Genomic DNA, 14,929 nt, shown 5'->3' with positions numbered 1-14,929 from the left:
TAAAATGGCGTCGTGTCAAAATGGCCGACCTTAATAAAGAACTAAACGAATATCTTCTTAGTAGCAAAAATGAGAAACAATTTAAGCTGACCGTACCCTCGGTAACAATACCAAAAGCAAATATTGGAAAATGGTTTGGAAAAACCGGTGACGAAGATGAAGAAGAAACAGGATGGATACAAGGGGCACAAAAAGAATGTTGTCCTAGCATGGTACGTATTTTCTGAACATAACCTGAAACGTCAAATGCTCTCGAACGACGATAACGTTAAAGAATAAAAGTTTCATTGAATTCTTTGCCTTTCAGACACGACTACAAAGGTTAATAGCATTTATTGTATGTTTTTCTATGGGTATGCTCTGTTTTTGTCTCTCGGCAATTTATATTCCAGTTTTGTTACTGAAAGCGAGAAAATTTGCGCTTTTGTACACTTTAGGAAGTGCTCTCTTCTTAGCGAGGTAAGTGTAGAAACACGAAAGCGATCGTTTAACGTTCGTTAAACGGCATTTACGTTTAACGTATTTTTATAGCTTTTGCTTCCTTTTGGGTCCATTAAGTTACCTGAAATCATTGTTCTCTGCTGAAAGAAGGTGTTTCAGTGTATCCTATTTTGCAACTCTACTAGGAACACTCTATTTTGCCCTCCATTTACAGTCTACACCATTGACAGTACTGTGTGCTGTTTTACAGTTAATAGCTATGTTATCCTTCTTAGCAAGTCATATACCCGGAGGAACAAAGGGTCTGATGTTTTTTACAAGGATGTTCAAATCCTCTGTAAATTCTACGTTACCTGTATGATGTAGCTGCATAGGCATCAAATACATGTATACAAAATGAATATTGTATCTTTACTTTTGGCAATTACAAAAATTTCCATATACAAACAATCTATCTGCAGATACAATTCTTATATGGATTCAGTAATATGGTATTATGTACAAAAGACTGATTTTTCTAGTAACTAATCTGACTGTAATATACACAATAAATTTCCATTATAAAAAATACTAAAGTTTAGGTAAATAATAGGTACAATTTTTGTATATAATGTATTTATATGTATAAAGAATTTGTACAATTGTATTTACATATTTCATATTTATTGTAATTAAAACTAAATGATTATCTCATTCTTGTGAGATGTATGTATATTAACAATGATTTCCCAATTATTTTTTCTTCTGTTTTGCCGCTTTAGTAGCTTTCACGCGGTTACCGTTACCTTGCAAACGTTTCACTTTTAGTGGTAAATATGTGACATTTTTTAATTTCTTGTTTACCTCTGAATAATCTCTTTTCCTTCTATATTCATTTTCATGAATATTTATATATCTTGTATTTTTCCTGATGTTTCCATCAAATTCGTCGCATTTATAATTACTTATGGAGATAAATTCATTCTGCTCCAGTTTTTGTGTATCGGATAGAATTTCATGGTTTTTTATTGTTGTATCTGGCGGAACAAATGCTCTTTCCTTCCGCGAACATCTATATTTATATACATTTGTTGACAATGTAAATTTAATTGTCTCTGTAGGCATGGACTGTGACTCAGTTTGAATACTCATTTTATTTGTTTCACATAATGTAGCTTCTTCTGATGTTTCATCATCCTTAAATAATTCAAGTGAATTTTTTGGCAGAGGAATACTTTTAGAAATATCACATATTTTTGTATACAATGGATGAAAATGATGATCAGGAGATTCCATTACAATATTCTGAAATCATAGATACAATAACAAAGCCATTTTTTACACAGTGTTATTTAGGCAATAATGAAATTGTACCTTAAGGGCATATGCAGCAGATGCAAATCCAATAATACTTAATGTAATAGACTTTAAGTTGGATAATAATAATATTGGTATTTTTTTATTTTGTGCCATAACAATGATATGCCTTGATAAAAGTGGTGGCTCGATATTGGCATCCATTAAAACACAACAAATATTATTCTTTTCTAGAGACCTTGTAATTGCATTTAAACCCAAGACAACAGAATTTCTAAAAATGTAACCATTAAAGATGTTTGTAACTTTAAAAACTATGAATCGGTTTAATCATAGATATTTACATTATCTCTGTATTAAGCACACTTCCTTCTTTCAAAAGTGCTTCCTTTTTAGCTTTTGCACGTTCTACTTTATTCATATGTCTGAGTTTTGACCATGGGACTGAATGGTATGTACGTTTTATTGCTGTTGTTAAACTACAAGTATCAATTATAAAACATTGCCTACTGATATTTATTGAAAAAGATTTATTATGCATCCTTATAACTTACTTTTTTAAAAGATTTTCTAATATTGGACACATATCTACATTTACAATTGGCCTAACAAATACAAATATGTTTTAAATAACATAAACACGGCAATATTATAGAAAACATAACAAATTTACACTGTACCAATAACTATCTTGAGGTTGGGCCAAGACATTTCGTAATCCTTTAGCCGATGATTTCTTTGCCGACAGACTGTGTTTCTGCTGTTGTTTTGTTAATATTGGCGTACTCATGATAAACCAATTCAAACCTCAAGCACTAATGCAGGTTAAATTTGTTTCTAAACACACGGTGAATAACCGAATATAAAACCCAAGTTTAAGTCGGCGTAGTTATGAAAATCTTAAACTTTAAGATCTGGGTTAGGCTAGGTTTGAGTTAGGATCAGTGATATCAGATTGAGCACCCGGTGCATTACTCACACTATGCCAGACCACGGGTACGTGACTTCGTAGAGTTTCGGAAAGTCGACAAAGACAAACCGACACATGCTCTCTTTCTCGATTCTCCGAAGCTGCACGAAGTAATTTCGGACCGTCTCGTGGGAGTCGAGAGAGGAGGGCTCACATTTATAAGGTACGACTAAATGTACTTTTGAATTTTCCTACAGTCCTCCGCTGGCCTCTGCTGACCACTGCTGACTACACCTGATACTTCCGACAACGTATAACGATTACTACTGGTTACTGCCAACCACTCCCAGCCTCTGTTGGCCTCTCCAGACTTCCGCTTATATTTCTGACGACGTATAACGATTACAACTTGCCACTGCTTGTCCCTGCTGGTCTCTGCTTGCCACTCCTTGCCACTGCTGGCCTCTGCTGACCACTGCTGACCACCACCGATGCTTCCGACAACGTATGACGATTACTACATGTTACTGCTTGCCCCTGCTGGTCTCTCCTTGCCTCTGCAAGCCTCTGCTATCCCCTGCTGACCACTGCTGACCACTGCTGACCACTGCTGACCTCCGCTTATATTTCTGACGACGTATAACGATTACAACTTGCCACTGCTTGTCCCTGCTGGTCTCTGCTTGCCACTCTTTGCCACTGCTGGCCTCTGCTGACCACTGCTGACCACCACCGATGCTTCCGACAACGTGTGACGATTACTACATGTTACTGCTTGCCCCTGCTGGTCTCTCCTTGCCTCTGCAAGCCTCTGCTGTCCCCTGCTGACCCCTGCTGACCCCTGCTGACCCCTACTGACCCCTACTGACCACTACTGACCCTTGTTAACAACTTCTGCCATGATATATATGTATTAAAACATTGTATAATGTAAATCTATAGCAATAAATGATATAATTACAAAGAATTCTATGTCTTCTCATCATTTCTTACCTTTCTTTTCCTCTCCAAATCATTACCTTAGTTATAAGACTCCCTGAAACTCCTTGGTTTCCCTGAACCCACTAGGAAGTCCTCAAACTCAGAACTTTGCTAAAAATTCAGGGTTTCCAAGAATTTTCGGCGTTTCCAAGAATTTCCAGGACTTCCCAGCTGTTTCAGGACTTTCCAGCTGTTTCAGGACTTTCCAAAGTTGTTTCAGGGTTTCCAGCTGTTTCAGGGCTTTCCAAAGTTGTTCCAGGGTTTCCAGCTGTTTCAGGGCATTCCAAAGTTGTTTCAGGACTTTCCAAAAGTTGTTTCAGGGGTTCCAGCTGTTTCAGGGCTTTTCAAAGTTGTTTCAGGACTTTCGAAAAGTTGTTTCAGGACTTTCCAGCTGTTCCAGGACTTTACAAAGTTGTTTCAGGACTTTCCAGCTGTTTCAGGACTTTCCAAAGTTGTTTCAGGACTTTCCAAAGTTGTTTCAGGACTTTCCAGCTGTTTCAGAACTTTCCAGTTGTTTCAGGACATTTTTGGGAAATCGGCGAAATTTTCGAGCAAAAATTTTTCGACGAAAAAAATGAATTCTCGATTTTGCCAACAGGTACGAGAGTGACGGTTACAGAAAAAAAATTTTAAAGTTAATTTTTGATTTTGGAAGCAAGTACGAGAGCTGTACACTTTGGGAATCCAATTTTAACCGGAAAAACGGTCTCTTAATACTAAGGCAATGATTTGGAGAGGAAAGGAAAGGTAAAAATGATGAGAACACATAGAATTCTGTTAAATTATATCATTTATTGCCATAGACTTACATTATACAAGGCTTGAATACTTATAGATCGTGTCAGAAGTTGATAACAAAGGTCAGCAGTGGTCAGTAGGGGTCAGTAGGGGTCAGCAGTGGTCAGCAGTGGCCAACAGAGACCAGCAGAGGCCAGCAGGAGTAAGCAGGAACACGTAGTAATCGTTATACGTTGTCGGAAGTATCAGGAGTGGTCAGCAGCGGTCAGCAGAGGCGAGGGGAGGCAGGCAGAGGCCAGCAGAGGCCAGCAGAGGCCAGCATATGCCAGCAGAGGCATGTAGAGGCATGTAGAGACCAGCAGGAGCAAGCAATAGCAAGTTGTAATCGTTATACGTTGTCGGAAGTATTAGGAGTGGTCAGCAGCGGTCAGCAGAGGCGAGGGGAGGCAGGCAGAGGCCAGCATATGCCAGCAGAGGCATGTAGAGGCATGTAGAGACCAGCAGGAGCAAGCAATAGCAAGTTGTAATCGTTATACGTTGTCGGAAGTATTAGGAGTGGTCAGCAGCGGTCAGCAGAGGCGAGGGGAGGCAGGCAGAGGCCAGCATATGCCAGCAGAGGCATGTAGAGGCATGTAGAGACCAGCAGGAGTAAGCAGTAACACGTAGTAATCGTTATACGTTGTCGGAAGCATCAGGGATGGTCAGCAGTGGTCAGCAGAGCCCAGCAGAGGCCAGCATATGCCAGCAGAGGCATGTAGATGCATGTAGAGACCAGCAGGGCCAAGCAATAGCAAGTTCTAATCGTTATACGTTGTCAGAAGTATGAGGAATGGTCAGCAGCGGTGAGCAGAGGCCAACGGAGGTTGGCAGAAAGTCAGTCGTAATTGTTATACGTTGTCAGAAATATAAGCGGAGGTCAGGAGAGGCCAACAAGAGGCTGGGAAAGCCTGCATAGGTCGGAAAGTAAAAAATGCCTGCGCATTCGAGACTTGGAATCGTATGCCGTCGACGTGAGGTCGAATGTCAGTTGTTCAAGAGCGCGAAGGCAAATGTGAACCTTCCTCTCTCGACTCCCACGAGGCGGTCCGAAATTACTTCGGGCAGCTTCGGAGATTCGAGAAAGAGGGCATGCGTCAGTTTGCCTTTGTCGACTCTCCGTAACTCCACGAACTCACGTACGCGTGATCTGGCATGTGTGAGTAGGGCTTTTCTGGCACCTCTGAGGCTCGTACCATGACTCGAGCGTAACATGGTTTGTAGTCGTACGGTAGATCATGTCTCTTTTAGACCCTAAGGAAGCTCGTCGTTACTAGTGTCGCCGTCGATTCACGCAATAGTAGTAGCAGAACAATTTGAGTATAATATTATTGTTGAAAAGACGGCGCGAAAAACAGCGTGCGATGACCGTTGTAAACGGTACCATTGAGTTCATAGGCGCTTGCGGGGGAAAGTTTGTGGGTGTAAAAGAACGTAGGTAGGTGCTACGCCACTGGAGCAAAGTGCAGGGGAATGGATATTGTGCAGAATACGCTCTCAAAAGGGAGCAGGACCGCAGTAGTGCACGCAGCAAGCGAAGATTGTCAAGATGGATGCTCGTTGCCGATGGTACGAAGTATGGATTTTGCCGCGTGATTCGTGAAATGCGAAACCACTGTTGTTGTTCGACGAGAGAAAAGATCGTGTACCGGAAAATGTCTGTGTTCTCGGTGTTCTAACGTTATTCTGCTATGGTGTCTCCCGGTACGCAGCGTTGAGTAAACGGAGTGCTTTTACATAGTGATGAGAAAAACATCCAGAACCAGTACAGTAGCAGCGGCTTTCTACAATGGTGGATAACAATTGTATTATCGAGGGAAATGTCAAGTTTCGTGACGGCAAAAAAGTGAGTACCCACGACAGAATTTTCTGTTAACTACTGTTCACCTTTTCTCCGTGCACAATCAAACGGACCAATTAACATAAATCAGATAATTGCTTGATCGTTGCCCGTCACAATAATGCCGTCCGATTTTTCTCACCAATTTATGTAACGCTTAAATTGGTTCTCGCTATGTTGGATCGTAATACTTTAAAAAAAATATCGTTCTTCGTTAAATCGTAACCCAACTATAATTGGTGTTTGCACAAAAGTTATTACGGGGACACTTGAATACGGTATTGTTTCAATTCGAAGAATATTATATAATGGCTCGAGAGATTTAGTCTAACGTGAACGTTTAATAGACATTAATTAAATATAGGGCACATATATATAAGCGCCTAATTGATTCACAAAAAGGTATAAAAATTTGAATTTAGTGTTTCTAGTTTGTCTTTGTGTGTTTACTGCAAATTTTAATGTGTAAGTATATTCTATGTGTACCTTTTTTGCTTGTCATATTTAAAACAAATATAACATATAGTTTGGACAAAACCAATTTATTTAATATAGACATTTCAACCTGTAATTTAGATCCTCTTCGGTGTACAAAAGATGATTGTTAATATCTATAAATATGTTTCTCATTCACATTTGTTTTAATATTGTTCGATACGATACAAGTGTTTCAATAATGTTGTTTCAATGTTATGTATTAGCTTTCTTGAATTCATTCAGACTGGAATACAATGTCCAATTTTAATTTGTTATGGACAAGGAATGAAATTGAAATGCCTTGATATGATTTCAATATGCATCTCAACAATCGGGTAGTATGTTAAAAGCTCAAGAAAGTATTTAATGCAACAGAAACAAGGAGCCATAGAGCTATAAAAAGCTAGGTCAGTTTCTTTTATTTACATTGGGGTTGGTAAAGAAGTCATTCAAATTGAGAAGGGGAAGAAACTCTTTTATTTTCATTACACAAGAGTGTAGAGGGTCTGTGTATATGCAAACAAATGTGTAATACATATCTATAGTGTTTTCCACCATAGGGCTTTCTAAGTAAATTAACATAATATTACAATAGGAAAGTTGATATACAATCATGACCATTTTTGCCGAATATAATTTGGCAATTATTCTGTTAAATTTATTTATTTACTTTACAGTGGAAATCCAGATGGTGTGTTATGAGGAAATTATCACCAGTTGCAGGTAAATACATTTTTCATATTCTCGAATGAATTTCAGACCATGATAGTAGACACAAAGTATTGCAGATTTCCCTTGTAGTTTGATATGTATTTGTCTCTGGTACAATTTCAAAGATACAGAAGTATTCTGCTGTTTGTACAATGTGTAAGTTGAATCATTTTGTACAGTGCACACATTTGAAAATAAATGTTAAATGGAAATGCTTTTCATAAAATGCATTTATTATTAAAATATGACAACAGATGTTGCAATTTTTCTTTAAAATACTGCTTGCCAGGAATTCTATTTTCTACCTCATTACTAATCCTATCTACCAAAAGAATTTCCCTACTTGTTATCAGCATGAAAAATCCCTCCCCTATGGCCCTTCTTAGGGCGGCAGCTGGCACATCTGTTACAGATTGACTGCCTGAAGAAACAAAAAATTTCCAAGAAGAGCTTTGCCTCTGGCAATAACCATTAATACTTGGTCCTTGTAACTTGAGGATATTTTAGAACTTGGGGACACTCGTACCTCATAAATTTTCTTTAGGGAGAATTAGTTAAGTGTACATAGAAGGGACTAAATGGATTTAGTTCGTTTTCTAAATCCAAATGACTGTATCAGTGACATCCTTTGAAGCATTTTCGTTACGCCCGATAAAAGATAAATAAACAATTTGCAATTTGTGTAAATATTTCGTCAGTTTCATTTACGAATTAACAAAACTCCGACTACTATTATCCACGAGTGCAATTAAATTATCAAAGTAACGCATGTACGATGTGTTGGTTTTTCATAAATTATTATTATTATTATTATTATGATATCGGCGGTTGTTAAGCCTTGTTTGTAAATCCCATATATTTTCTATCGCAATTTCTAGATTGTCTTCATTTGCAACTTTACGGGGATAGCAAGGATCGGTACAAACAAGGCCAAACAAAAGCTTCGTTAAGTTTGCAACATTTTCTTGGCGTGGAGAGCGGTTTTACTCTAGACAAGGAGTCCAACACGATCGCTATAATATGTCAGGACGTGACAGTTGTTCTCGCCTTTGACACTAGAGAACGGTTGATCCAATGGCAAGTGAAGATTTCGAACAATCTAGGCGAAGGTACGTCCGGTTTCTTAGAATGAAAATTCTCTATTAAAAAAAAAAAAATGGCTGTCTTAATGTTACGCTTTTCGCGTAGATCAACAGTTCCTGATACTGATCTCCACGGTGCCATCGAAAGCGAAGATTCCAAGCGGGCCAGCGCATTTGCATATCCAGGATCGTCGGTTCTGCATCACCATTGGCATACCACCGAGATTGGTAGGCATTTGGGAGATCGCGCATCTTCGTCGTTATGGGGTGGTAGAGGGCAGATTCTGTTTCGAGGGTGGCTCGAGATGTGGTCGAGGGGAAGGTCTTCACGTACTGATCACTGATCAAGGTGAGGATATCGTGAAGATGTTGCAGCTAGCAGCGGAGGGAAAGCTGACGAAAAAGCGGCCGATCAGCAGAGAGCAAATGGCTCAAGACAGTCCGCGTCGTCAGTTCTCCCGATCCGAAACTAGAGCAAGCGACTTCTTCCCCTCGACCATATACTCGTCGACGTACGAGGATCAGTGCGACAGCTGCAAGAACGAGAGCTCGCCTTACTGGTCGTCCGCCGAGAGTAGACAGCAAACGGAACTCGACAGGGATTACAGCAGCAGAGACACTATCTCTGTCTCGGAGCTACCGGACCAACCAGGAGATTGGCGCAGCTGTTCCTTGACTCGTCAAGGCACGTCTGCATTGGAACGATGCGCCAGCTGTATCAGCAAACTCGGAACCGTGTCGAAATCCTCGACTCTAGCCACGACGACCGGTACCGGTAGCATAAGCAGTCCCGCCGGCACGATGAACAATCTCGTCGGCCATTTGCAGCCTCGTACGCTGGACCGATTATCGTTGTCCTCGTACAGCAGTAGCAGCCACGATAGCGATTATTCCGGTTCCCAGCAACAGATCGAGTGTCATTGTTCGCAAATGAAGTCGCAGCAGGTGACCGTACAACGCGCGTCGCCGAGTCCCGGTGCACTGCCACCGAGACCTCCAAAACCGTCCCAAAACACTGCCACGAAAAAGGTGAAAAAGCCACCCATGCCACTGCCAAACGAGCAATCTTGCGTACACTCTCGCAAACAGCAGCTAGTCGTTCGCAACGCGTCCGCAGTTACCGCCGCCGCTACTCCGGCTACTCCGGCTGCTGCTGGTCCATACGAGAATTACGATGTGCCTAAGACGATCTTGGGTCATCACATGGTGTTGGAGCAGGCTCCCCAACCGGATCAGTATTACGATACGCCAAGGAAAATCAAAGAATGCCTGGCACTGCCAAAAATTTATCCCAATTACGATACGCCGCAAACTCCGCAGGCTGTGGTGCTGCAACAGTGTGGTTGCCCGGCCAAGCTCACCATTCAGTCGCCCCGATCTTCCGGATGTCCTTGTCAGAACATGATGAGTTGGGCCGGTTTCGTATTGCCGTACTGTAGACGGGGAGCGGGAATAGAGCCGACCGGGGTGACCGTGCATCCTGTGAAGCTTTCCGGGGAGGGAAAGATGCCGGTGGTGAACGCCAGCGGGGAAATCGCAATTTACGCGACGGCGAAGAGGTTCAAGAAGTTGGAGATCGTCGAAGACACTGCCAAGGACGGCTGCGATTGCCTCCAAGAGAACACGTCCAACAATTACGAGAACGTCGAGCCGGTTATCGACACACAACCAGAGTCCAGACAAGCAAATTACGCCAACATCGACTTCACGCAGTCTTTGGAGCATTACGAGAACAGTAAGGATCTCCTGGCGAAGAGCGGTATATCGCAAGAGGAGATAGAGAAGTTCGCGGATCAGATAAAAGAGGAAACGGCCGAATCGTACACCGAAGATTCGTCGAAGATATGTCAAAAGTGCGGCCACGTTAAGGACAGAGAGAACGATTATTTAGTGATGAACCCTGAGAAACAAACGCCAAAGAAACCGTTCCCTGGTTACCTGCCGATGCAACCGGCGCACAACGCGTGCTCGAAGGAGATACTGTCGAGGATCTGCAGCGGTATAAAAAGCTCGAGCAATCCCGCGTTATCGGGGTCAGCGTCTACCGACGCCGGGAAAAAGCGATCCGATTCCGAGTTTCGTGTTCCTGGTTCGGCAATGTTGTCCAGCCCGTATCTTAGACGTCGTTACTTCGACGGGAACAGTACAGAGCCCAGCGGGAATATCGGTTTACTGTTGCGAAAACGATCGTACTCGGCGGAGTCTGCTCATTACCTGGACGACGAGAACCACACGTTCCCGTCGACTCTCACCATTCATAAATGTTCGAGCGAAGCGGATAAAGCTTCTCTGGTCACGGGAGACACGCACGCCTCGTGCGTTAATTCCGAGACGAAGATCGGTCAAGAGAACGGCCAGATATCGATAGCCTCGTCCCAGCCGTCGTTTATAAAGATCCGACGGTCTTCTTCCGTGCCGTCGAAAACCGGTCACAATAGAGACTCCTCGAGCAGCAACGACTCCGGTGTTTCTACCGGGTCTCTCAGTCACAGAACGGCCGAGTTCGTTGAGTTCGAACTGTCCATAGTGCCATCGACCTCGACGAGGAAGCAGAACGTGTTGTCTGTTTACCGGAAGAGTCCACCGCCCACCTGTTACCACAGCAGCCTACCAAGAAAATCGAAATCCAGCGACCCGCTACGAGAATTGTCCTTTCAGTTTCAAAAGATCAAGATACCCACCAAGTCCTCGTCGGCAGAGGCCGACATACCCACGTGTTTGCCAAAAGGCGCGAAAGGTTTCAACAGCCCCGGAGAAGTGTCCAGCGCGCCTTACATCGACTCGCGAAGCACCAGTAGCGGTACATCCGACATGTCCGATTACATCGAGACGTTGTCGTTGTCGTCCCACTCGTCGTCCGATACACCGGACAGTCTCAGGTAAAATGCTTCGCGATTCGGACATGCTAAATGTACAGGATACAGGATTATGGAAAGTAACGAACGTTTCGTTTAATTGTTCAGACTGAGCGGCAGAGCAGTGGCAACGACGCTTCGTCCACGCAGCGGAAAAGAATATTACAAAATCGATCGAAGTATTCTTGTTGAGCAAGGAAGAACGTTAACGACACCATCCGCTAATTACGCGAACATTACCCCGGTGCTTGAGAAAAGCGAATCCCCCTCGCCTGGATACATGAGTAGTTCTCCCTTTGAACAACCGCAACCTACTCGCGAGCACTTTTTATTTCCTGATGTAAGTGTTACGCATTTTATAGCATTGCAATAATATATTGCGTGCATTCATATACATATATATATATATATATATATATATCTTGTTTTGTTTCGAACAGGAAGCTTGAACGCGGCAACATTGTTTGGGAAGAGAGCGGAAAACTTCAAGTTCCTAGGAATTCCAAACAAAATCAGTAAGAGTATTCACGATAGAAATTATAAATTATATCGGGGCGTCATGACTGTTTACACTATACGCGGGTATCTAGCAGTTACCCAAACGTAGTTTTCAAAGCAGTGCGTATGCATCGCATCGAGCTTGTGTACGTTGATATCATTCCGTCAGATTGAGGAAGAAATAGACCATCTTTAACGGTACAAGGTTCAGGAACCAGTGTAAAAGAGCTATGTAGAACAGTCGTCTTTCTAATTTCCTCGCGTCTATTACGACGAAGTCTTCTTACACGTATGAGTCCGCACAATCAAAAGAACCTTAAAGTAAGATGTTTCTCGAAATGTATCTAGGTTCTAGCGTATAGTCGAAATGAAGTCAATAATTGAACACTTCTTACAACGACTCAAACAATTTCTAAAATATGCTCAATAAGAAACTCTAATAGTTTGTATAGTAAGAATCCTGCCCTAGGATAAAAACAAAAAAAGTGTATGCATCATATACTTTATATGAGTATATCGTTTTTTGAATATTTTTTATTTTATATGAGTATACTTCTACATAGGGTTTGTACAGCGGGTTAAACCGAGAATGCAATTTACGACTCTGTGTTTATACTGATTAATACACGATCCATCTGTATTTGTATTTAATATACAACCAAAAAAAAAAAAAAACGGGCAAGAAAGCAAAGGGAAGAAAAAGAACTAAACGATGGAGGAAAAGAAAAGAAAAAAAAAAATGCAATGAAAGTAATCAGTTGCAGAGCATTCACAGGGTTTTCAACACTTACTAGTTATTTTCTAAAGGCTAAGGTGTAACGTAATATAGCCGTAAATGGTCTTCTTTTTAACGAGATTTATATGGTGGATATTCTAGAGTCTCTGGGCAATCAAAGATGGCACTATGTATAGGTTATAAAGAAAATGTCTTTAAATAAGTCCTAAGGATACGCGAATGATGTAAAGTTCGAGTTATTTTTATTGAATTTTTATGGTTATAGGTCCAGGAGTGGGTCTTTAACAGAACGGGCCTTTAATAGTACGTTCCAAGTCTCGTATTGTGCTTCAATTTCGATGATTTCCTATTAGATTTATATAGATCACGCAACGAATTAGTTATTAACGCGATTGCAATATGATTTCCGGTTTCCGTATATCGTATAGAGATGGTACTTGAAAGATATTTTTTATTCATAACCGAGGGGTTAGGCCTGTATCGTTTCGTGCGCGAATAACGTATATGTTTATGGAATTTTTTACCAAACAAAAAGAAAAAATAATATTTATTTTTACTTGGACGGTGCAGGATGGGATCTTTTTGATAATAAACTATTTATAACGTAGGCGACTAAGAAACGAACGACTCAGTATAGTTCTATCGATCGATCGAATCTAGTTAAGCCTGTTTTTTATGTCTGCACGGCTTCAGACTTTCTTTCAGATATACAATATACCGATAAGAATCGGAGCGCTCTAGTTGCAACTATCGCGATTCTTCTTTACGAATATTTATTTAACTTCTGTCTGCTCGCGTCCATCGTGATCACAGTATAATCGAACGTATAATATCCGCGAATAATCTTGTATCGAGGATAATCGGAGTTCTGCGATGCGCGTCGGTGTGCATCGCCGATGCATGTGCAGTGATACTGAAACGCAATAAATAGCAATGCTAGGAATTATATGCTGGTATTAAAAGAGTAAAGAGAAAGATAATCGATATCGAATGTTCTTGCATTTGAGATATATTAAAGCAGATTATTATTCTGTTTCATGTATAGTAATGCTCCGCGGAGCGGGAATAATCAAATCAGTATTCAGAATCAAAAAGATCAACGTAATGAGTCGGTTTTGCTGTTGCGTGTATAGAGGTTCGTTAACGGTGTAATGTTAGATGGGAATCGTTTATTCGTAACGACAATACAGTTGCGTAGAGTCCCTTGACCGAAAGGAATTGTTCTCGTCGTGCCGCAACGGAACGGAATAATCGTTACAGGAGTGATATTATTCGCGTAACGTGACTGCCTAAAGTATCTGTGCCGTGTTCGATGACACGAAGACATATCCGCGGAAGATACTCTGTTCGTTTCATAGGGATTGCATTTCTAAATATATAAACAATTTTACAAATAAATCTAGTATCGTTGGTACAAGTTCCAGCGGGTTCGGAGAAGCATCTTGTCCGTGCCAATTTTTTCGATGGAGCTTTCTAATATTAATGCAAACGTCGTAATGAATTATCTACGATTTTCGTAAAGTTTTCCACTAAAGAAACTTAAGAAATTTATACGTTGTGAAAAAGCAACGGATACTTTAAGCGGTCAAATAATCGTTAAGCGATGCTATCTGTGCAAATACTTCGTCCGATGTTTTTTGATCCCGATGTTCTCGTCTGATTATTGAATTGTTGCAGCAACGACCGCGCTTACCCTTTTCTACTACGTTGCTCGTTTCGAATGGAACCGATCGAGTTACGTACGCATTACGATATAGAGACGTGTACAACATGGTTAACTCAGTGCGAATTGTAAAAGTATTAAAGTAGTATTATCACAAGACTGAACAAGAGAATAAATAGTTGCTGTGTGATTAAGTCGTAGGGGATATCTAAAGAGCTAGATCGTATAATTTTCCTCGCGCGCAGCTCCTCTCGAGGGGGTGTAAATTTCGATCACCCTCTTTTCTACGGGCGAGAGAATCATCTACCATTTTATTTTCTACTCTGCATTCCGTGCGTCGAACGTGCTCTCCGTGTCTTCTATGATATCTAGTAGGTATGGCGAGAAAGAAAAAAAGAATCTTATCTTTACGCTTGGTAGACAACACGTATTGGCGTGTACCAAGTAGTCACTGTACAAGCAGTCCGAATTTCGTACAGAGGAATCGTATTCACTGTGCGAACAATGTATAGAATATGGCACGACGTGGCGAATAACGTGAAACGATTGACTTTTAGAGTTTTCATTCGCGTGGATCGTAGAGTCCTAGCGAGTCGTTAGATTGTACTTATCTCGAAGGAAGGATATACTCTTTAACGTAAAGCCGACATTGTACCCCATACTTT

At 41.2% G+C, this 14,929-nt stretch overlaps 3 protein-coding genes across 3 annotated transcripts; 2 read left to right on the top strand and 1 right to left on the bottom strand.

The window, feature by feature from the left end:
• The first annotated feature begins 8 nt into the window (after nucleotides 1–8).
• LOC122398260 (protein transport protein SFT2) lies at nucleotides 9–1,003 on the top strand. Its single transcript, XM_043397971.1, has 3 exons — nucleotides 9–212; nucleotides 308–459; nucleotides 532–1,003. Exons 1-3 carry the CDS (start codon nucleotides 21–23, stop codon nucleotides 800–802), a joined length of 615 nt encoding a protein of 204 aa, XP_043253906.1. The 5' UTR covers nucleotides 9–20; the 3' UTR covers nucleotides 803–1,003.
• Nucleotides 1,004–1,173: 170 nt separating this feature from the next.
• Nucleotides 1,174–2,631, bottom strand: LOC122398251. Its single transcript, XM_043397960.1, has 5 exons — nucleotides 2,418–2,631; nucleotides 2,292–2,342; nucleotides 2,082–2,216; nucleotides 1,795–2,011; nucleotides 1,174–1,725 (listed from the first exon to the last, which is right to left on the bottom strand). The coding sequence occupies exons 1-5, from the start codon at nucleotides 2,525–2,527 to the stop codon at nucleotides 1,174–1,176; spliced, it is 1,065 nt and encodes a 354-aa protein (XP_043253895.1). The 5' UTR covers nucleotides 2,528–2,631.
• A 3,291-nt stretch (nucleotides 2,632–5,922) lies between these two features.
• On the top strand, nucleotides 5,923–13,270 carry LOC122398232. Its single transcript, XM_043397934.1, has 6 exons — nucleotides 5,923–6,248; nucleotides 7,397–7,442; nucleotides 8,309–8,539; nucleotides 8,619–11,391; nucleotides 11,476–11,707; nucleotides 11,808–13,270. Exons 1-6 carry the CDS (start codon nucleotides 6,192–6,194, stop codon nucleotides 11,814–11,816), a joined length of 3,348 nt encoding a protein of 1,115 aa, XP_043253869.1. The 5' UTR covers nucleotides 5,923–6,191; the 3' UTR covers nucleotides 11,817–13,270.
• The last annotated feature ends 1,659 nt before the right edge of the window (nucleotides 13,271–14,929 follow it).

This window comes from Colletes gigas, unplaced genomic scaffold, assembly GCF_013123115.1.
Source record: "Colletes gigas isolate AHSC1104 unplaced genomic scaffold, ASM1312311v1 Colletes_gigas_Sc00011, whole genome shotgun sequence".
Lineage (NCBI taxonomy): Eukaryota > Metazoa > Arthropoda > Insecta > Hymenoptera > Colletidae > Colletes > Colletes gigas.
The sequence above is the reverse complement of the archived record's forward strand: the minus strand, read 5'-3'. Positions and strand labels throughout refer to the sequence as shown.

Coding starts and splice junctions, on each gene's coding strand:
- LOC122398260 (XM_043397971.1), top strand. CDS start 21: ATGGCCGACCTTAATAAAGAACTAAACGAATATCTTCTTAGTAGCAAA. Junction 213..307: donor AAGAATGTTGTCCTAGCATG/GTACGTATTTTC, acceptor TTTGCCTTTCAG/ACACGACTACAAAGGTTAAT. Junction 460..531: donor AGTGCTCTCTTCTTAGCGAG/GTAAGTGTAGAA, acceptor GTATTTTTATAG/CTTTTGCTTCCTTTTGGGTC.
- LOC122398251 (XM_043397960.1), bottom strand. CDS start 2,527: ATGAGTACGCCAATATTAACAAAACAACAGCAGAAACACAGTCTGTCG. Junction 2,343..2,417: donor CAACCTCAAGATAGTTATTG/GTACAGTGTAAA, acceptor TGTATTTGTTAG/GCCAATTGTAAATGTAGATA. Junction 2,012..2,081: donor GTGCTTAATACAGAGATAAT/GTAAATATCTAT, acceptor TTACATTTTTAG/AAATTCTGTTGTCTTGGGTT.
- LOC122398232 (XM_043397934.1), top strand. CDS start 6,192: ATGGTGGATAACAATTGTATTATCGAGGGAAATGTCAAGTTTCGTGAC. Junction 8,540..8,618: donor TTCGAACAATCTAGGCGAAG/GTACGTCCGGTT, acceptor CTTTTCGCGTAG/ATCAACAGTTCCTGATACTG. Junction 11,392..11,475: donor GATACACCGGACAGTCTCAG/GTAAAATGCTTC, acceptor TTAATTGTTCAG/ACTGAGCGGCAGAGCAGTGG.